Source organism: Pelmatolapia mariae, linkage group LG3_W (assembly GCF_036321145.2).
Source record: "Pelmatolapia mariae isolate MD_Pm_ZW linkage group LG3_W, Pm_UMD_F_2, whole genome shotgun sequence".
Taxonomy (NCBI): Eukaryota; Metazoa; Chordata; class Actinopteri; order Cichliformes; family Cichlidae; genus Pelmatolapia; species Pelmatolapia mariae.
The window spans coordinates 44,359,175-44,380,972 of record NC_086229.1 but is presented as its reverse complement, the minus strand read 5'-3'; the positions used below and the strand labels follow the sequence as shown (position 1 = coordinate 44,380,972).

General features: G+C 44.3%; 1 protein-coding gene across 1 annotated transcript in view; it reads right to left on the bottom strand.

Moving 5' to 3' along the window:
* Nucleotides 1–21,798, bottom strand: part of LOC134622995 (collagen alpha-5(IV) chain-like) — a 66,097-nt gene that overhangs the window by 6,673 nt on the left and 37,626 nt on the right. The window contains exons 25-44 of the mRNA XM_065470174.1: nt 21,482–21,654; nt 20,324–20,698; nt 19,726–20,237; nt 18,436–19,178; nt 16,760–16,995; nt 14,723–14,780; nt 13,388–13,498; nt 13,160–13,300; nt 11,783–11,878; nt 11,346–11,503; nt 11,041–11,223; nt 10,237–10,420; nt 9,086–9,130; nt 7,657–7,728; nt 7,001–7,108; nt 5,304–5,522; nt 5,003–5,152; nt 1,753–1,923; nt 1,071–1,214; nt 402–524 (exon numbers count right to left, since the gene is read on the bottom strand). Of these exons, the coding sequence (XP_065326246.1) occupies nt 402–524; nt 1,071–1,214; nt 1,753–1,923; nt 5,003–5,152; nt 5,304–5,522; nt 7,001–7,108; nt 7,657–7,728; nt 9,086–9,130; nt 10,237–10,420; nt 11,041–11,223; nt 11,346–11,503; nt 11,783–11,878; nt 13,160–13,300; nt 13,388–13,498; nt 14,723–14,780; nt 16,760–16,995; nt 18,436–19,178; nt 19,726–20,237; nt 20,324–20,698; nt 21,482–21,654 (4,002 nt within the window). The remainder of the gene's footprint in view (nt 1–401; nt 525–1,070; nt 1,215–1,752; nt 1,924–5,002; nt 5,153–5,303; nt 5,523–7,000; nt 7,109–7,656; nt 7,729–9,085; nt 9,131–10,236; nt 10,421–11,040; nt 11,224–11,345; nt 11,504–11,782; nt 11,879–13,159; nt 13,301–13,387; nt 13,499–14,722; nt 14,781–16,759; nt 16,996–18,435; nt 19,179–19,725; nt 20,238–20,323; nt 20,699–21,481; nt 21,655–21,798) is intronic.

The following is a 21,798-nucleotide window of genomic DNA, read 5'->3' as shown; positions in this document are numbered from 1 at the left end:
GGCAACTGTAGACGCTCTCTGTCTGCGAGGCAGTATTTCCACTAATCTGAGTCACTGCCCTGGCCCTTTTTATTGTGTTGGTCCTCTCAGTATCTTCTGAAGTGCTGCTAATCACACAGACTATGGTTAATGTAGAAGGGCGTGCCTCAGTTATTGTTTTCTTCCTGACGCAATTGATATTAATTGATATTATTTTAAATGCTAGTTATGCTTCATCCACCAATTCAGTTTTGAAGTCCTCATCTATGAAAAAAATTCTTATTTTAAAAAATATGTAACAAATATGAATCTCTTCTCTAAATGATTTAAAATTCACCAGAAGCTCCTAATAAAGTCTGCAGTTAATTTATGCCCTTCAGATTATCCGGTGACGTTCTGAAAGAAGCAAAGCACTATGTTACCTCTGGGTCCAGTAAAGCCAGAAAAGCCGGGTCTTCCAGGGTCTCCGATGTCTCCTTTCTGTACAAGCTGAGATGGAAGAGGTCCACCAGGAAGTCCGGGTGGACCAGGTAATCCTCTGTCACCTGCCAAAGTAAAAACAGAGGAGTGTTGTTGCAAAGACACAGTTCATGCAACTTGACTGATAGATTCTTGGCCCTGAAAGATAACCAAAATGTTGATGACGTGGTTCCAAAACAGGAGTCCCCATCGTGAGAGCCAGTTGTTGTGGTGGTTCAACCAAACACAGTCTGTGAAAAAAACTTCTCATGGTGCCCAAACTTTAGGATGAGCATCTAATGGTGTGAGCCCTGCAGAAACCTACCAACCAATGGGAATGCCTTAGGACAAATGGAATTCATATGTACAAAAACTAAATATCTGGGATGCCATTAAAAAATAAAGCCTGACTTGTTCATGTGAGATTGTTTGCAGCAAGTGCACTTGAGATGCTGTTGTAACAGAGCCAAGAATTAGGCGGGAACAAAACAAACAGAGGGGGAATTGTAGCCATGCGTAACCATGTCACACAGTTTGCCTCATGATAACCTCAAGGAGTAGTATTAGCATTGCTAATTTATTCTTTTATTCGCCCAGGATCAGTATACTTATTCCTTTTGGGGACATTTTACCTTTAGTTCCAAAGAATCCAGGCGACCCAGTGCGTCCATTTGCTCCAGGCACTCCAGGCTGTCCTTTTACTCCGGGAAATCCTGAGCTGCCAGGACGTCCTGGGAACCCAGGGAAGCCCATCATTCCTTGGAAGCCTCTGTCACCTGTGGAAATGAAGATAATTAGTTACTATTATGGTATCTGTAACAAAGCACAATGGCAATGACAATGTCAGTAATACTGCACAGGTAACCGAAACATATGAAGATAGAGAAAAAAAGTGAAACGTTTTCCCGTCATTGGTTGGCTCTATTGCGCAAACTAATGGTCATGCTTCCCTGAGGCAGCATCATTCAAGGGTATAGCACACATTTTCTTTGTTATACAGATGACACTCAGGTTTCTATCCTCGAAGCCTGACGACACAAACCTGCAAAAGTGTGCGTCAAACGGCAGGAATGTCTTAAAGACATACAGACTTGATGACCTCTAAATTCTGATGAAACTGAGGTCATTGCACTTGGCCCTAAAAATCATGCAAACATATTGTCCAACCTAATTATCTGGGCTTCTACTAACACTGTGAGACATCTTGGAGATATCATAGCCAGTAAAGTCATGATCAACATCTAACACGACACCGCTAAAAATGACAAATATGGCCTTGAAAAAAAACAAAAAAAACAAACAACTTTTGCAGACCCTTTCTTCCTGGCGTTCCTGGAATTCCAGCTATAGTTCCTGGTCCTGGTAAACCGGGGCGTCCCCTTGCTCCTGGTAACCCAGAAGTACCAGGTCGTCCGGGAGTTCCTTTCATCCCAGCAGGCCCTGGGAAACCTGGGTCTCCTCTCTCTCCTTTCCGACCAGGGAAACCTGCCAATAATGGAAGGAGACACAGTGAGAAAAACAAAACACTGATAACAATCTGACATTCATATAGACACATGGAAAAATGGCTGCTGGCCAACTATCTGGAAAAGCATGCACTCTTTGGGTGCTTACCAGATTTTAAAATTACACAAATACAACCTCAAATGAACAACAACACATTTCATGCTACACCATGTCATTATTTATACGACAGAAAATTAAACGATACGATGATGTAGTCCAAAAGTACATCCCATGATTCAATAGTAGTTAGCACCACCTTTAGCAACAATTACTTGATATTTTCTGCATGATTTTATCAGTCGCATCATTTTCTAATAACCTTGGCTCAGTATTCTTGACAGCGTTACTTCAGTTCATGAAGGTTTACAGAAATTAATGCACAGCTGAACACAGATTAAAGTCAGGTTGAGGTCTGGACTTTAACTGGGCCTTTGTAGCACATTGTTTCTTTCTTTTTTCAGTCATTCTCATGTAAATTTGCTGCTGTGCTTGGGATCACTGTTCTGTTGCATGACCCGATTTATACCTTTATCTGTATGTCATGGTCCTGGGTTTTTGACCCAGTGTTTGTGTTTTCTGGTTTAATTTGTATTGGTTCTGTTTCCATGTCTCCCCTGTGTCGATGCTCCATCTGTAGTCCATCACGCATGTTAACTTCTCGTCGTGTCTCTCGCTCCCTTGGTTCCTTGTGTTCAGTTAGTCCATGCCTTAGTGTGTGTGTCTCATGTTTCCTGTTTTATTTTGATAGTCTGTTGTCCTGTCAGTTTTGCTTCCTCCCTGTCTGTTTTGTTTGATTAGTTCCAGCTGTGTGTCCCCCTGTTTCCCATCATCTCGTTTAATCTCTGTGTAATTAGTCTGCTGCCTGTTGTTGCGTTACTTAGTAACGCAGTAACAAAGTATGCGTACGGGAAAGTAACAGTAATCTAATTACTTTTTTGTAGTAGTAATCCCTGACTTTTCTCGCTACTTGAAAAAAGTAATCGGATTACATCACTTTTAACGCATTACTGACCATTTCTGCTAATGACCTTCAACATTTAACATGACAACTGAGCCCTGTAGAGTCTGAGATGTACCTCTTGCGTATTTTCTCTGAGTGTTGCAGGACTGACTGAGGGCGAATTTGCTGGTGGGACCGCTCCAGGGAACACTTTTTACGCAATGCTTCTTCATTTCGCTTTTGTTTTTGTTTAATAAATACAAAATGCAACATGCGTTGTAGTTCATCTGAGGCTGTGTTTGCCTAATTTTAAGACCTGCTAAGGACCAGACTATCTTTATTATGTTCTTATAGGTACAACCTTAGAATTTAAGAGGCTAATCTTTCTTTTTTACCATAACTGTACCATAATATAATAATATGTATTATTATCTTTTGTATGATAAATACACTTACCTCCAACTATCAGGTTTTAACCTAACACATTAACACATTTATTAAAGCAGCTTTGCAAACAGCAACAACAATGCCATCACACATTTCTTTACAATACTTCATTGCTGCGATTGGGCTGTAATTGCACCCAGATTGCAGATTTTGTTGCAGAGATCTGAAAGCTCAGTGTGGCTAATTTTGATACTCACATTACAGGAGAACCAGCCGATTGGTAATCATACTGTTTCTGAGTGCAATTCCAGACTAGCAAGGTTAAGCCATCTAAAGCACACTAACTGCTACTGTTTACATTCTTAAAAAATGAACCCATTTCCAGCACATCTGTGCTGCAAAGTCGCAGCTTATCACTTTTTGACCGATGCAAGAATGTGCTGAAAATAAGAAGTCCTTTTAAGAGTGTAAAATAAAAAGCTTCTAGCTTTGAGTTAAACAGCGTTTGCCCCCAAATCTTCAATTTTCACACAAACCTGTTACAGTTAATTCATCAAACACATCTGGAACTGATTAGACAGAAACACTTAGTTCACAATGAGGTTAGTCGTTTCTGCAAGTAAGAACAGCAAACAGTGGCTTTCACATTTCCTGCGGAAATGCTTTATTTACAGAACTGTTACAAAATATCCATCTGGTTCAGTCTTTCTGTGGGGTGTGATGATGTCATTTCCTTCTAGCATCATAGTTTTATGTACTTAATAGTTACTGATGCAAACACAGTCACATGACACGATTTGACGAAGCTCATCAAACATAGGCAAAAGTGATCCTTCTCTTAGATAATGAGGTAACACTATATTTGGAGGAGGTAAACTGCTCCACCCCCTCCCAAAAGATAAAAATAAATAAAGAACAAAAATAAAATAAAATAAATAAATAAATAAATATGCCATTCAATTAATCAAAAATAATTTGAAAATAATAATATAAGCGTTAATGTTTTAATTTGCCTCTGTAGTCATTCACCTTCATATTAATTTGCCCATTTATTTCCTTTACCATCTTTTTTTTCCAGAGAAGTGGTGTTACACCCCATACGAGACTCCACGACTGCACTGTAGAGATGGACATTTGTGCGCAGCACAGATGAGAAATGAAGGCAGCAGTTCAAGTGTTTGTTCTAATACACCAACAGCAAGAGGATGGAGGAAATGCAAGCCAAGGGTGGCGCGGCTGGGAGGGAGGAGAGATGGACAATGGGACGAGGGAAAGAGTGTCTCACCTGGGCAGCCTATAACGAGTGACCCAACACCAACAAAAAAAGGACGGAGGGATGAGAGGATGGATGGAGATGATGATGTTGTGGTGGTGGTGGGAAAAAAGATGAAAGTGACAAGGAGGAAGAACAGAGACACGGAAAAATACAACAATACAAAAAAAAGAGGGAGAAGACATTCTCGTGGCTGATGCAGTGTTTGATAAACAACAACACGATTCAAACGCGCAACTGTGATGATGGATGACTGTGAAAGAACGATGAGAACAAAAGAGGAATGAACCAGGGCTGGTGCAGGGATGAGAGGTGAAGGATTTCAGTAGAGATCAAAACAAAGTCATATTTCACTTTCTTTGGCAATAATTCACACTAAGAATCTCTCAAAGGTACAAATTCGAGTGTAAAATGTGCAAAAAATAAAACAAAGCCCCCAAATCATTTTTTTCTCTCACCTGGTGGTCCTCTCAGACCCTTGATACCATCAGGGCCAGGTCGACCAGGAATGCCACCATTTGGGTCACCTGGAAGCCCAGGAAGGCCAGGATTACCGTCAACTCCGCGTTCTCCTTTTCGACCAGGAGCACCAGGACGTCCATCAAATCCTTCAAGAACAGACTTTGTTTACAAAGTGTTGCTTGCAGAAGCATTTGAATGCTAAATCAGCTGACATTTGTTATTTCAGGACACCAGTCGAATACTATGTTTTTATTTGTTTTGTTAAAATAGGTAACTGACTTAAATCCTGCTACCCACCAGGGATTCCGGGTCCTCCAGGAGTTCCCGGCTGGCCCTTGTCTCCAGGAATTCCTGGTAAACCGTTCCGTCCAGGAAATCCAGGTGTAGCTCCTAGCACCTCTCCAGGCTGGCCCTTGGCTCCAGGACGGCCTGGGACACCGTCCTTACCCCTGGGCCCGTCAAAACTCTGCCCTGGGATACCTGGAATACCAGGGTCCCCTCTGGGTCCAGTGAAACCTGCAGGGAATGACATCCCGAGGAACGCTTTAAAATGCACAACAGTGAAGTAGGAAGCACCCTCTCTATCACTCTCTCTGTGACAGGAAGTTGTAACCAACCAAGGTGGAACGTATGACAGGAAACCGCCAAAGATCAAGGTTAAAGATTAAATATCGATAGACTGAATGTGGGGGAAATTCAGAATTTTTGATTTCAGATGAAGTTCAGGGTGCGCTCTGAATGTATCCCAGTTAATCAGTCTGCTATCACTAACAGATTGCATGTAATTACCACTTGATCCCATTTAATCACAAAGTGATAGCAGACTGACTCTTCTTGCCATTTTAACGCCATCTTGAAACACCAAGGTTGCTCTGAAGACATCACCTGCCCATGCGCATGGTTATAGGCCACGGTTGTAGACGTGGCCCCTGCAACGCGAACATTTCAAGATCGCCACGATTAATCACTTTTTAACATGTTTATTGACATGTTTTAAACATGTCATTTTGTTTACGGCACAGCCTCCAGTAACTGCCTAATCGTAAACGCAGCACTAGAAGCAAAAGGAAAAACCTGTCAGGGGCTGGGTCTGTGACCCAGTGTTTTGAGTTTATTTTGTATTTGTGATTTTATTATGTTAAGATTGAGATAATATTAAGTTCTGGCGTTATTATTTAGTTAGGGTTTAGTTGAGTTTTATTCTAGTTTTTGTTCCATCAATGTCTCCTGATTTATGAGTCGTTTCCTGTCCTCTATGTAGTCGGTCTCGTCCTCTGTGTTTTTACTTTCATTTATGCCAGTGCATTAGTCTCTCCCTTCTGTTCCAGGTTCTAATGGTCACCCTTGTGCTGTCGTGTCTATGTTCCACTATGTTTCCTGTTTTATTTTGTAAGTCTTGTTTCCATGTTCAGTGTGTTTAGTTTTGCTTCCCCTGTGGCGTCACGTTTATTTGTTTCAGCTGTGTTTCCCCAGGTGTTTCCACTTCCATCATTACCCTTCTGTGTAATTAAGTCCCCCATCTTCCACTGTTGAGTGTCGGGTTGTCTGGTTGTCTTCATGTCAAAGTTTCTGCTTCCAACTGTCTGCTCATACTCATTTTCATGTTTGGATTATTTCACAGTTACATTTTTGTATGTTCCCATTCAGTTTCATGTTCTTGTCTTTTGTCATCATTTCATAGTTAGTTTTAGTTTTCCCACTTTAGGTTTTAGTTTAGTTCCACCTTTGTTTTTCTATTTTTTGTATCTTGTGTCTGCTTTTGGGTTCTATTCATAAACACACCAGCTATCCCTGACACTACCTCTGTGTAATAGCATTATAAGAAGGCTTAAATCAGAGATTAAATGATAATTAAATGAATTACACAATTCAATTTACATTACAATAAAACCCCCCCATTTAGTTTCATTTGTAATTGTTTGACTTTTGCATGTTATGCCTTATTGCAGTCTGGATCGCAATGAGTACAGAGAAACCCCACCACGCAATTTTACCTTCAGGTCCACGCACGCCTCCGGTGCCGGGGTCTCCTCTTTCTCCTTTGGGGCCATCAAACCCTGGACGTCCAGAGGGCCCTTGCAGCCCTGCTTTACCTTTAGGACCTGGCAAGGAGGCACAAGTTGATCTCTGATTATTAGCTGATTCTGATGATTTGTTTCCCCAGTTTGTAAGCAATAGTCACAACAACAATACAAGCAGTAATAAGATCAACAAAGTTGTTTAATAAAATTATTAATGCACATATTCATCTTATTTCTGTAAACACTGACTGAGAATCTCAATTAATCAACTAGAAAACCTAGAGCAACAAAGTAAAATCACGCAATTTGCACCTGTATCTAAACATGAACAATGTGAAAGTGCATGCAAAGAGGACCTATTATGCTTTTCTCCATTTCCTATTGTTCCATTGGTAGATTGGTGCATTAAACATGGGCAAAGTTTGAAATGTTGAGGTCAACTCGTGCAAAAGTAAACTACTACAATCTATTCTTGGATCCGTGATGTCATAGAGAGGGATAGGCAGCCAATCAGAGAACATGTAAAGGTGTGTGTGTGTGTGTGTGTGTGTTTGTGCCTAACTGTGATCGTCATAGAGTTTAAGGCTTTAAGGCTGTAAAATCACCATAAGACATCTGTTAAATCGTACCTGGTTGTCCAGGGAAACCGGCATCGCCTGGGTCTCCGGCCTCACCCGTAAATACGCAAGGCAGAGTTTGTCCTGGTAGCAGTCATACACAGGTTAGCATTCAGACCTCAAGCACTTGAATACACATCTAGAGTGAACACTTGGACACATAATAGCTAAATGTATACCTATGTATATATAAACACAGTTATAGAGTTGTGTATTCTTTTCAACTAATCAAATCAGGACATAGAGTTGAATTAGCACAGGTCAAAAATCACATGTTGATAAATACAAACAAAATCTTCAGTATAGTGAAACATCAACTTTAACACCATTTTAGACATATGTGATAATGTATTATTATAAATAACTGCAATATAAACACAGTGACACAGTAAAATGTTGGATAATTATATTCAGTGAATGTTTAGTTGCGGTGTCGATTGTCTATCGCCTCCACTCACGCCAACAGAGACTTTTTGTGCAGGGAGTTAGAAGCAAATTCATCATATTAAGAAGATAATGGGAATTAGAAATCCAGTGCGGGTTTTGTGTTTGAGGATCAGTTATTTCCATTAGCACCCTCTCTTTCTTTCCCACTTGGCCACCTTTCATTGGTTAAAAGCATTTAGCAGAGGCATGGCTTGAAAACATGCGCAAGATTTCAGCAGCTTTGATTGGAAGCCGAGCGCGTATAAACAGCCCTGAAGCTCGACAGTCAATCATCGACTGACTGGGCCTGAGTGGAAACCCTGAAGACGCAGGGAGCGAGAAGCTTCCATCGGCCTCGTCATGAGCAAATGATTGACAGTTAGCCAGTTGTTTCCAGAGCGCACTATGTTTCCCATGATTAAGGGAGACTGGGGCTTTTTCTGAAAAGACTTCCCTTATGAAACATTTATAAGCTGTAATAAGACCTCAAACAATAGTCTGAGCTCCCAGACTGTGAAAAATATCTTTGACACAGTATATAGGCTTAGGTTTGGATTATGATCACACGTTATTTTGTCTCCCTAAATATACTGAGTAATTTTTCCCTTTTCTATCTTCAAGGCGCTACAGGCTTGACTAAAGCAAAACCCATGGTTACATTTTTAATGATCACCATTGATACGATATCTTCTTTTCTCTCTATTTTAGCTTTATGAATTATGACATTTACAGTTCTTTACACACTATTGCAATAACTTTGAACCCAACTGTTCGTGGGAGGTTTACTGGCCTAAAAAGTTTCTCTAGTTTTTGAAAGTCATATAATTGAAGCATCATTCACTGAATGTGGAATGCTCTTTTTCTGAAACCCATCAGACAGACCAAACAGGTTGCTTCCATTGTAAACAGCAGCAGCATATTCATCCACCAGCTGCTCGTCTGTCTGAAACTAACTCTAGACGTTCTGTCGAAGGCTTGCTAGCCTGGCTGGTGGATAAAAGAATCAGTTACCCACCCTGTCCCTCTTCGGCGTCATTAAGCCCTTCACAGATGCTTTCACCTGGATAGATACACATGCACAGAGGAGGTCAGAGAGACGAGGGGATGGATGGATGGGGGAGATAAAGATAGGTAGAGAGAGAGGGAGAGGCAGAAGGTGGCAGCATACAAAGCCAGTTAGGTTGATTTGCATGCGCCAATAAAGCCATTGAGTTGGGTTTTCATCACAACAGGTATCAGCAAATCAGCAATAAGTTCATTCAGTTCAGGCAAAAACAGGTTATTGCCGTCAACATGAGAGGAGAGAGAAGAAGGAGGGGCATCTGTGCGCCAGCGATGCATCCCAACACCGTTCTCTCTTAACTCCTGCCAGCGACAATAACCGTCATATTAAAAGCAAAAATTAATCAGTCGTCATGGTATGAAAGCACACATTCATACTAAAGATGAGTGGCCAGCTGCTGCCAAAAGGTTTGTGTCATTTAGTCTCAGGAAGATGCGAGCGTCTGCTGCTGCCATCATTTTATATTCGTTGTGGCTGTAGCGAAAAACTGAAAAGTGTAGCTAGAAGCTGACTGTTGATAAGCTAATATAAGATTAGTAAAAAAAAAAGATTTGCAAAAGTAAATACACACAAAAACGATGTTTTGGTTTGGTTATATAAATTTAGTTTAGCAGCAGATTTTTGGGTAAAAAGCCAGACATGGCAAACATCAAACTTCTCACCTGTTCTGAGACTAAACAAGCACAGTCGTTTTAGCGTAATCAGCAAATACATCATCATCATTAAGCATCAATCATTCCATTAAGGAAGCAGTTTATAGATTGTTTGCTGCAGGTGGAGTGTGTAAGTACATTAATGGAGACCGTTAATCATTTCGTTAATCGTTTGCTGCTGCAGCCGAGGAAACACGGAGAGCAGGAAGCTGCTGTGGAAGAGGAAATCTAACAAGAGCCACAAGCTCTGTTCAGGTCCTGGACAGGCTGCCTCACAGAGGTCTTATAATGATCTAGCATGTGAGGATGATAACTGTTGTATGCTGAGGATGGACAGTGATGGGACAGGGATGTGGATATCGCCCTGTGGAAGAAGACTGCATGACACACATTCACGTATTTTAAGTCATTCTCTGTCTCACGGACACACACTAAAACACCATTATTTACCTTTCTCTCCAGGTGAACCAGGTGGCCCTGGCAAACCAGGTATACCAGGTTCTCCAGGGTCTCCACGCAAGCCGGGTGCTCCATCGTAGCCAATGCCCGGCTCACCAGGGCCTCCAGGACGTCCCTTAGAACCTGGAAACCCTTGGAATCCTTTTTCTCCCCTTGAGCCGATGCCTGCATCACCCTAGAGAGGAGAGGAGAGGAAAGGAAAGGAAAGGAAAGGAAAGGACAGGAAAGGAAAGAAAGGAAAGGTTTGGTGAGAAATGGAAGAGGGAATGGAAAATAAGGAAACAGGAAAAAGGATAGGACATAAAAGGAAATAGAAAAACAAGAAGAAGGAGGAAAGGAAAGTTAGAGGAAATATAAGAAAAAGAAAGTAAAGAAAGCAAAAAAGGGAAAGCAAAGGAGGTGAGTGGCAGAAAATATGAGTAAAACAAAAGAAGGATAATGAAAAGGCAGGAGAGAAAACAGAAGACAAAAGAAAATAAAAAGAAAGAAAAGAGAAAAAGGAAGGAAAGAGATGATAAAATACAAAATAAAAGGGGATGAACAGAAAGGCACAGAAATGATACGGGAGAAGAAAGGAAATAAGGGAATGAGACGAAAAGACAGGAAAGAAGCAAGAGACGAAAAACAAAAGAAGAAGAAAGGGGAAAAAAAGAAAATGAAAGGACAGAAAATATATGAGAGGAAAGAGGAAATGAGTTTACAATGATCCTCATTTGGATGTCTTTTTAAAAACGTATTAAATTAAAATCTTTCTGAAGATGAATTAATATGTAAACTGTATTTCGAAGGACTCACAGGGGGTCCGGGAAATCCAGGGAAGCCAGGCAGTCCGTCTCTTCCAGGACTTCCTGTTTCACCTGTAGGTCCTCTGGGTCCAGGATCTCCTATATCTCCCTTCGACCCCAGATTTAGGGTGGGGTAATATGGAGTCCCCTTCTCTCCCTTACGCCCGGGGAAGCCCCGCTGACCAGGAGGACCCTGCAGAGTTACAGAAATTTGAAACTTCAGAAACTGGTATGCATTTATATTACTTATCATTATGATTAATACGATGATGATGATGATTATTATTATTAATAAAAGGGCAGAGTTTTGCTTACACTAGGTCCTGGAAGACCACTGAAGCCTAGTGAACCGGGGTCTCCAGGAAAACCCTTCCCTCCAGGGAAGCCAGGACTGCCATTGGTTCCTGGACGTCCAGGTGGTCCAACTAACCCCGAGAAGTCTCCTCCTGAACATCTGCAGTCACCGGGGTCACCTGCAGGATGGTGGGATTAAGAATTGTAGATTGTAGCACTTGTGCTTTTATTTCCAGTAGTTGTGTTTTAGTTCCCTTGGATCCCGATGCTTCGTATTTGTATTTTGCAGCTTGCTTTTCATTTATTACATCTGCTCCTGTGTGGGTAAACTCCTCGCTCACCTCTTCACTTTTCCACAACAATTTAGACTCCTTTTGAAAGAAAAACGCTATGATTTAAATATATTTTTGCAAGAAGCAAATCATTTCATTTCATGAAGTCTGCATATCTGTGTGTACCTCTAAACCCTTTGGCACCAATATTTCCTGGAAATCCTATTGGACCAGGCCGCCCGCGGTCTCCAGGGGGAGCAGTTGGTAGTCCTTCAGAGTCACCTGCAAGCACAAACACACACGCAAAGCTACACCCATTAGAGGTTACACTGACCGCAAAGTAGCTTTAAAAGTCACAAATTGTCACTTTAAGATTTTACACAAACACTTTATACTTGTTTAAGTTTCTTGAACTGATTTATTGCTTCTCCTTTTGAAACCATGCTTTCAATAACCGGAAAATAGTTACTCAAGCCAGCAGAGTGGAAGTGCGGCTTGAAGGCACAGTTTAAAATCAGGTTAGTTTGCTTTGTTTGGTTTCCAGATTTGACAAAAGATTTTAGCTGCTGTTGCAAGATGAGAGGCTTATTTTTTGTCATCTTAAAATGTAAAACAACATGAACCCTTTCAGTGATTTTACATCGACCGTCATGTCTAAGAGCTACTCACCAGAAGCAGCATGCACAGCCTGTTGCAGTTCGGAGCCTTACCCCGGCAAAGAAAATACCCAAACACAGTCATCTTCCATGCAAGTGAAATCATCTTATAACCACCTTCGGATGTTTTTACAATGATTTCCTTCCAGTATGTCACACAGACTGGTTCTCCCTGTGTTTCCATGTGTTTGTTTTAGAAATAAACAGTCATTAAAAAAATCTTTTGCTGGCAAGCGTTAATGTCCACGTGAGAGCTGTGAATTACGTTCACAGCAGGCGACACCTTGTCACCAGAGATGAGAGAAGCAGCTTGGATCAGCAGAGAGAGCCTCTCATATCCAAGACTGAAGCTGGCTACACTCTATACTAACAACCGCTCCCTCCACAGCACAGAAGTGATTAAAATAAAGCATTGTGGCAGCTAGATGCTGGCTGTGAAATTGAGTCTGCGGTTTTGAATTTCACTTTGGCAGGGTGATTGTTGCTGGCGAGTTTCAGAGAAATATGGCTGCCATTGGGATACCTGTAGGACTGACCTGTATCAGGATAGATGTAGCAGGGGTCAGCGTTTGTGCCTTGGAGGACAGCAAAGTCAGTCAGCTGTTATATTTGAAAGTGTTTCTATTTCTTGTCTTTCACTTCTACAGAGTAGTTGAATTTTATTGTGTTTAAAATGTAAAAACCTATTTTTTTTATATACTGGAAAATATTCTGCTTCAGTCCCTGTAACCCCAACAGTAACAGAAACTGAGCACAACTTACAACAGTCAAAGCTCAAACATGTATAAGAAAATTAGAAGGAGGAAAATAAAAATAAAGCTGTACTTTAAAATATTCAGTTCCTACTTCTGCTTGCCTCAGAGGGAAGGACCACAGAGCTTTATCTGCTGTTTTTGTGTAAATGTACCTGGAGGGCCTTGAGGTCCAGGAAGGCCACTGGGTCCTGGGGGGCCAGGGGGTCCTGGGAAAACGTCAAAACCAGTGGGTGGTAAGCCTGCGTCACCCACTTCTCCTTTTATACCTTTGGGCCCAGGAGGACCTTGAAGACCTGTGTGCACAGACAGCTTCTGTTGTCTAAAGATCATTACTGGTGGTGGTTAATCCTCTATGATCAGTGTGAGTCTGTGTGTATTACCTGGACCAAAACGCTCAGGTCCTGGTTGGCCGGGAGGTCCTGGAAAGCCTGGAAATCCCTGGTCACCCCGGGGTCCTGGAAAGCCACGTAAACCCGAGTCCCCTGGAGGTCCTGCAACCAATCACAGAAGAGGTGGTTAAAGGGCAGGTGGTTCACAGGAACACGTGTAATAAAAATAAGGTCTCCATGTTCCCTGGTCTCCCTACAAGATGTACCCAAAAAACAGGTTAGAGCAGAAATATTGATGGTATCATCTCTCTAATTCACTGATGCTCGTCTGCTCGTCTGGCTGTAATGAGTGGTTGTTGAGTTACTGCCTTCTTCTCCGCTCAGAGTACTCAAGCCATCAAGCCACTCTCCTTTGATATTAACAAGGTATCTTCACCCACCTTTCTTCCTCATTCTTTGCTCGGTTTGAACCTCAGCAGGTCATCTTGACCATGTCAACATGTCCAAATACAACTGCTGGCATATTATCAGCTGATTAGATATTTGTGTTACCAAGAAGTCAAAAGGGTTTAATGAAATGCCCTCTAACTGCTAAACTAGGGCACTGTCTATAAATGAAGATTCGTAATTAGGTAATTTAATTACTGTTAATGCGTAATATTAAAAATATCCTTAAAATATCCTTACAAAAAATATTAAGCTTTTACAAGTCGTCAATACCTCTGTAACAATAGTATATTTTACAGATATAGCAATAAAAATTGCTACCATCAATGTGAGCACAGTAGCCCCATCTGCTGGTGAAATAGCAGAGAAGCTTTATACAAACTTTGCCCTTTCAGCTGCTCCCTTTATGCCTAAGGGGTCACCACGGCGTGTGGATCTGATATACTGTGGTGTTATAAATTCACAGGTTCACTAATTACAAATGATATAAAACTTCTTTTTAGTAAGAAATGTTGATGTCTCTTTATAATAATTATGATATAGGAAAACACAGTAAGAAAATACCCCTGACTTGTACTATACATCTGCTTTAGAGGAACAGTGATTCTACCTTCAATCCTGGGTATCCCGGTGAGCCTGGGATGCCTGGACGTCCTTTGGGTCCCTGGGTGGAAGAAAAAAATTAATCTAAATTTAACATACTGTACAGGTTTACAGACTAATGGCTATCATGCCGTGCAGCAAGGGTGTCTATATTGACAATAATATATATATTTTGTCATGAGATAGATGCCCTTTTCTCCATATTCTCCAGGATAGCGAAAGAGTCCCTGTGATTAAGCAACAAAAAGGAAGATCTCCTGAGTCAAAATTTCTCTTAAAATGCATCTTGCATGGTGGGCATGAAATAAAAAATAAACAAACAAACAGTTTGAATACTTACAGGTAGGCCAGGTATTCCAGGGTATCCTTTAATTCCCTTTGGACCGGGGTCACCCTTTGAGAGAGGTAACGAGAGAGCAAAGTAAACAACAGCAAAAAATACATCCTTGTTACGCACTCCATCCCCATTTGTTGTTGTTTCATTCATTGCTTTTAATAGATCATGGATCCTGTTCACGTATGGTTTCTTCTTTGCACAGTAGAGCTTTAACCGGCATTTTGTGGATGGATTTGTAGAAGTGTTCCTGAGTCCATGCAGTGATTTTCATGACTGAATCATTCCTGTTTTTAATGCCGCGCCGTCTGAGCGTCCAGAGATCGCAGACAACCAATAGGAATTTTTGGATTCCTCCAGATTCTCCAAATCTTTTGATATTATGTACTGTAGATGACGACATATTTTAAGTATTTATAATTTTATATTAAAGCGCATTATTCTGAAATTATTCCACAATTTGCAAATTGTTGAACCTCTGCCCATCTTTACTTCTGAGAGGCTCTTTTTATATCCAATCATGTTACTCACCTTTTGCCAGTTAACAATTTTTCTTAAAATTACGCATTTTCTCAGTTATTCATAAAATATTTGCAAATCATTGCATTCAGTTCTTATCTAGAGTACATTTACAGCGTCGCAATTTTGGGGATAAGTGGGGTTGTATTTAATTGTGCTAAAATCAGGATCGTCTGTGACAGTCATAATTTGTTGGACAGTCAAGCAGATGTACTCCTCTTGTTGAAATGTATGCAGGACTGTTGTGCCTCAAGTCTGCTGCATGTAATTTAATAGCACTGACTGTTAGTCCCTCCCTACTTTACTGTTTTGATGAAGTGGAATTAAAGATGTCATTTTTTCACATCTTTTTCCTTTTCATTTGTCTTCCAGCTGTGAAACTTTTACTGACTCAGGCATGCAAAAGGTCTTATAAAAGTCTGGCGCTCACTGAGGTCTCGGAGCAAGAGCTACCAAAAGAAAGGATTGTCATTATCGTGACGTATGTCAGGAAGTAGCTGGTTTAATCATGCTTCAGTCTGATAAAAAAACAACACCTTGCTAAGAAAACGCTCTCGTGCAGCTCGTCATTTAACAGCTTAATGTGGCTGCTGCTGTCTGTTTAGACCCTAAAGCACTAACATGGGGTGATTTGCACCCACGCGGTGAGTAAATATCACTCAGTGGCATTTCCCAGGGGAATTCATATGCTCAAAAGGTATATAGTCAGCTTGTCACCTTCACCCTTCAAAATTTTTTGTTGTTGTTGTTTATCTATCCTACTGTTTTCAGTGATGCAGGGAGACTGTGACCTCCCTGGAAAAGGATCACATTTCCCAGGAAAAAGTTTCCATTTTTCTTTTCTTTTTTTCTCTTTGATACCTTTTTTTGAAAAGGGGAAATAAAAGCAGAGTACTTAAATTTTGCCGTGCATTTTTCTAGTTTTTTTTGGGAAGCATGTTTTAACTGATTTATTATATCAGGGGAAATGTTCCCCGACATTAGCAATAGTGTTACAAAACTAGATGTAGTGCTGTGAGTTTAAATGCATTCAATATAAAGCTGCAGCATTAGTATAGTGTTGGTTTTTAACTTTCCGAGTGGCCATAGGCTCAGACCCTGCTTATATTGATCAGCCACGCTGGAGCGTGCTTTGGTTGCATGAAGCAAAAACAATATGTGTTGGGCAAACAGAGAGCTCGCTTTTCAAGAAATCTGCCAGATGACCATCACGCTCATGTGGCAATAATTAAAAATCTACTTTTCTCAATGACACATGGACATAACAGGAAGTCTTGGTTTGGATAGGTGTCGGTTACACCAGAAAAAATGTCCATCTCTCTGATTCATATTGAAGTGATCCTGGGAGAAAAGTACATGTTCTTTTCTATAATTTGAGTGAAGCATACAAGTTTACCAACACATGATGGTGTCGATCACTTTCAGGCTGTTGCCACCATTAAAATGACTTTTTTATGTTCAAAACTGATTTTGTGTCAGTGAAATAAAGCGCTAACTATGACTTGTGTTTCCCAACAAACCTGCATTCCTTTGTCTCCTTTGGGAAAACCCACAAACTCCACAACGCCATTGATCATTGGCTGGCCGGGGTCACCAGGCAAGCCCATGTCGCCCTGGATGCGGTGACCAAGGAAGAAAGAACTGTTTACGCTGACGAAGCGCGGGGAAGAACAACCCCAGCTTTTGGAACGTTTAGGGGAAGAGAGGGCAGACTGTCGACTGGAGGATGGACGGCATGAGGCCGCGCAGGAAGCGGCTGACGAGAGCGCAGACCGAGGAGAGGAGTGAGGAGCTTTATGGATGAGGATGAAGAGAGGCTGGTGGTTTTTTTTACAACTTAAATCCTACTTACAGAAACTTTGAAGGAAGTTCAGACAGTAATAGTCAGATTAAATTTTAACTAAACAGATATGAGTACTATGACTTCTTTTGGCAGATCTCCTCATGTTTCCAAAACTGTCTGTAATCAAGATGTGTCAGTCTGTGTCATGTGTTTTGAAAGCTACCAAAAAATAAGCTTTTTATCCAACGGGCAGCTTTAGGATCAATAGTTTGAACTTGAAAGCTCTGACATGCTGAGTTTATAACAGTTTTATAAACTGTTATAAAATCTTTTCACTAGGGTCCCTTTTGCCGTGTTCACTAGACTGCAGTTTAATGTATACACTTTATAAGCCTCAAACACATTGCACAATGACACACATCCCAAGGAAGAAAAACTCTTTTATCCAAACACCTTTCACAATAAAAGCTTCCTAGTTTTGGTGCAGTGCAATGTTTACTGAACCTAAACTAAATCAGTGGTTTTCCAGCACCTTTAATACCATAGATCTCACACTCACAGTCTGCAGCAGCTGTGTTGCTTTCATTACTTTTATTACAGCTGTAAAAAAAAAAAAAAAAAAAAAAAAAAAAATGGGGTAAGTACTGTATTTCTTAAATTATCTTAATAAAAAAATGATTTTTTTTTTCTCCAAATTCTGATTAAAGCTGCATGACTGCTGCTCTCTGTGAGTCTGGACAGTGATGACCGACCTCTCATCCACCTCTCCCCGTGTCTCCTCACATCCTCCCTCGGCTCCTTGTTTCCTCCCTCCAGCACGTCCTCCTCTCTGAGGTTTGTAAGGTTTGCTGCAGTCACTGCTCCTCTTCTTTATTAGACCTTTGACCTGCTTACTGCTGCATCGTTGCACTTCTTTTTTTGGTTACTTTTTGCAGTGAAACCCCCACCACATCCTTGCGTGTGTTTTTGTGTGTCTGTTGTGTTAGCTCAAAAACCTTCGCTCCTTCCCTTCCTTTGCTGTGTTACCTTATCTCCTTTGTAGATAGTGAGTGTTTTTGGGCCGCTTAGCGACGTGTCGCCGGGACTACCCCTGGGTCCGGGAAGACTCACGTCACCCTAGAGTCCGAAATACACACGAAACACACTGTTAGCCAATCAGGAGACGCGAAGAGAAGAGGAGGGGAAATGAAGAAAGGAAGGAGAGAAGGTGAGAGGAAAAGGAGAGAATGGGAGGATTATTTCAGTGAAGCAAAGGTGAGAAAGATAGCATCAGCACGGAGCAAAACAAAACAGGTGCACCAGACAGCAAAAAACAAAACACGAGTCCCAAAACCAAAAGAAAAGAAACACACCAGAGCCCAAGAAAACAAAGTCCAAAACAGAACAGTTCGGGGGGCCGGCCAGGGGGCCGACAGCACCGGAGCCCAAAAAGTTCAGGGGGCCGGCCGTGCGGACGGCAACGGTGGCGACTCAGGCGAAAGGAGTCCGGGGGCCGCCCACGACGGCGATGGCGCCTGGCCAGTGGCCTGGAAGACGGCCGGTTAGCCGGAGGCCCAGACGAGGCTGGAACAGGCGACGATGATGAGGCAGCAGGCGACGGCGTGGGAGCCGGAGGCTGCGGCGGGCGACGGCGTGGGAGCCGGAGGCTGCGGCGGGCGACGGCGTGGGAGCCGGAGGCTGCGGCGGGCGACGGCGTGGGAGCCGGAGGCTGCGGCGGGCGACGGCGTGGGAGCCGGAGGCTGCGGCGGGCGGCGGCGTGGGAGCCGGAGACGGAGGCGCTGCGGGCGGCGGCGTGGGAGCCGGAGACGGAGGCGCTGCGGGCGGCGGCGTGGGAGCCGGAGACGGAGGCGCTGCGGGCGGCGGCGTGGGAGCCGGAGACGGAGGCGCTGCGGGCGGCGGCGTGGGAGCCGGAGACGGAGGCGCTGCGGGCGGCGGCGTGGGAGCCGGAGACGGAGGCGCTGCGGGCGGCGGCGTGGGAGCCGGAGACGGAGGCGCTGCGGGCGGCGGCGTGGGAGCCGGAGACGGAGGCGCTGCGGGCGGCGGCGTGGGAGCCGGAGACCGAGGCGCTGCGGGCGGCGGCGTGCAAGACGGAGGCGCTGCGGGCGGCGGCGTGGAAGACGGAGGCGCTGCGGGCGGCGGCGTGGAAGACGGAGGCGCTGCGGGCGGCGGCGTGGAAGACGGAGGCGCTGCGGGCGGCGGCGTGGAAGCCGGAGACGGAGGCGCTGCGGGCGGCGGCGTGGAAGCCGGAGACGGAGGCGCTGCGGGCGGCGGCGTGGAAGCCGGAGACGGAGGCGCTGCGGGCGGCGGCGTGGAAGCCGGAGACGGAGGCGCTGCGGGCGGCGGCGTGGAAGCCGGAGACGGAGGCGCTGCGGGCGGCGGCGTGGAAGACGGAGGCGCTGCGGGCGGCGGCGTGGAAGACGGAGGCGCTGCGGGCGGCGGCGTGGAAGACGGAGGCGCTGCGGGCGGCGGCGTGGAAGCCGGAGGCGCTGCGGGCGGCGGCGTGGAAGCCGGAGGCGCTGCGGGCGGCGGCGTGGAAGCCGGAGACGGAGGCGCTGCGGGCTGGACAGATCCCTCGGACCCTCCAGCGAGACATAGCCACTGGGGAAGCCCTGGAGTGGCAAACTGTGCCAACGGCGGCTAAACCCTGAAAAGTACACTGAATGGACATAAGACTTTCTCCCTGCATGGAGTGAACGAGTGAACCTGGTAATGCTGGAGCCTGAACTACAAGTAACGGTGGCACTGGAGGCACAGGGGCCTGAACTACAGGCGGCACTGGAGACTGAACCACAGGCGAAACTGGGAGCACTGGAGACTGAACCACAGGCGAAACTGGGAGCACTGGAGACTGAACCACAGGCGAAACTGGGAGCACTGGAGACTGAACCACAGGCGAAACTGGGAGCACTGGAGACTGAACCACAGGCGAAACTGGGAGCACTGGAGACTGAACCACAGGCGAAACTGGGGGCACTGGAGACTGAACCACAGGCGAAACTGGGGGCACTGGGGACCGAGCCGAAAGAGGCACTGGGGACCGAGCCGAAAGAGGCACTGGGGACCGAGCCGAAAGAGGCACTGGGGACCGAGCCGAAAGAGGCACTGGGGACCGAGCCGAAAGAGGCACTGGGGACCGAGCCGAAAGAGGCACTGGGGACCGAGCCGAAAGAGGCACTGGGGACCGAGCAGAGGGTGGCTGCTGAGCAGGCAATGAACTGTTCCCATAATTATCTGCCACACAGAAAACAGCCCCAGAATGAACAGTCACACAGTCCGAAAACGGAAAAAAGTCCTCACTCACCACAGCCGGCGAATTAGAAGTCCGAACGACCGGCTGTGGGGTGGCGCGCCGGCGGCGCGATCGGCGTTTCCTCCCCGCAGATGGCTCCGACGGGCCGGGCGAGAACACATCCGGCGAGTCGGGCAGCGAGGCAGGAGTGGCGGAGAGAAGGTGTGGAGTGAGGTGGAGAAAGGCCTGCATGGTCGGGGAAAGAGACTCCAATAGCCATGGCAGGCCGGAAAAGAGCCGTTGTAGCCGGCTTTCCACTGCGCGGCGAAACTCTTCCGGGGGGTGTTCCAGCCACAGGCTGAGAAGATTCTCCACATTGTAAACGATGTCGTCCCGGAGCTCCTCGGACGGATTTACTGCTGCTGGGTCCATGGTGGCTGGTTTGTACTGTCACGGTTTGCGGGTGCAAGCCGTGTGGGAATTATTTAGGACCAGAAGCAGCAGCTCAGGTGCAGGTGATTGTTTATTGACAGAAGTACGAATGAACAGAAATGGCGGGTGACATGAACAGGAAAACCTAAACTGGGTAAAACTAAGAAAACAAACCAGAAATGAAGATGCAGGGCGGTCCGGGGAAATACACATGGAGAGACGCAGGGAGACCGAGGGGAAACAACACAGAGGAACCAGCAAAGACAGAAGACACGACTTAAAAACACTCAGAGAACACAGGGAGATTACACACAGGTGGGGGACACAGCTGGGAGTGATTAACGTGACAAGACTAGGGAGGCAAACTGAAAACACTCACATAAGACGCAGACCTTCACAATAAAACAGGAAACACATACACACAAAGACACAGACTAGAAAACGTGGACTTAACACAGGAATAGATGGGCAGAACAGAATAACACTAAACAGGAGGAAGAACAGAACCAAAATAACACCAATAGAAAACACAAAACGCTGGGTCAAAAGGACCCAGGATCATGACAGTCTGTCTTTGGTGGCAACTGTGACATTTAGCTGTCGCCTCATTGTTCTGACACACAAAATAATTGTCTAATTTGATCCATTCTGGACTTTTACAATGAAAACCTTAACGTCTTCAGCTCGACCACCTGCTCTTTTGTCTTCAAACCATACAGCATTTCAGATCTCACTAAAAATTTTTAAATCTTCTCTTTCCCACTTGCGGCTATCCTTCTGTCACAAATCACCTCTGACACTCGTCTCCACCCACTCCCACTTGCCCGCACTCTCTTCTTCACCTCTCCTGTGCTCCTTGATTGAATGCTTGACCTCAGGTACCTTGACCACCTTTGCTTCTTGCATGTTCACCTTTCCACCTGTCTCCCTCTCATTCACAGACATGTACTCTGTCCTACTAACAGTGTCATCTGCAAACATTGTAGTCCGCAGAAACTGCTGCCTTACAGTTGGACTCTATTCTGTCATATAAATTTGCTGCATTTTTTAAATGGTGACGCTGGTGGAGCAAAAGAAAAAGGAGGCAAAAAAGAGGGTAAAATATAGAAATAAGG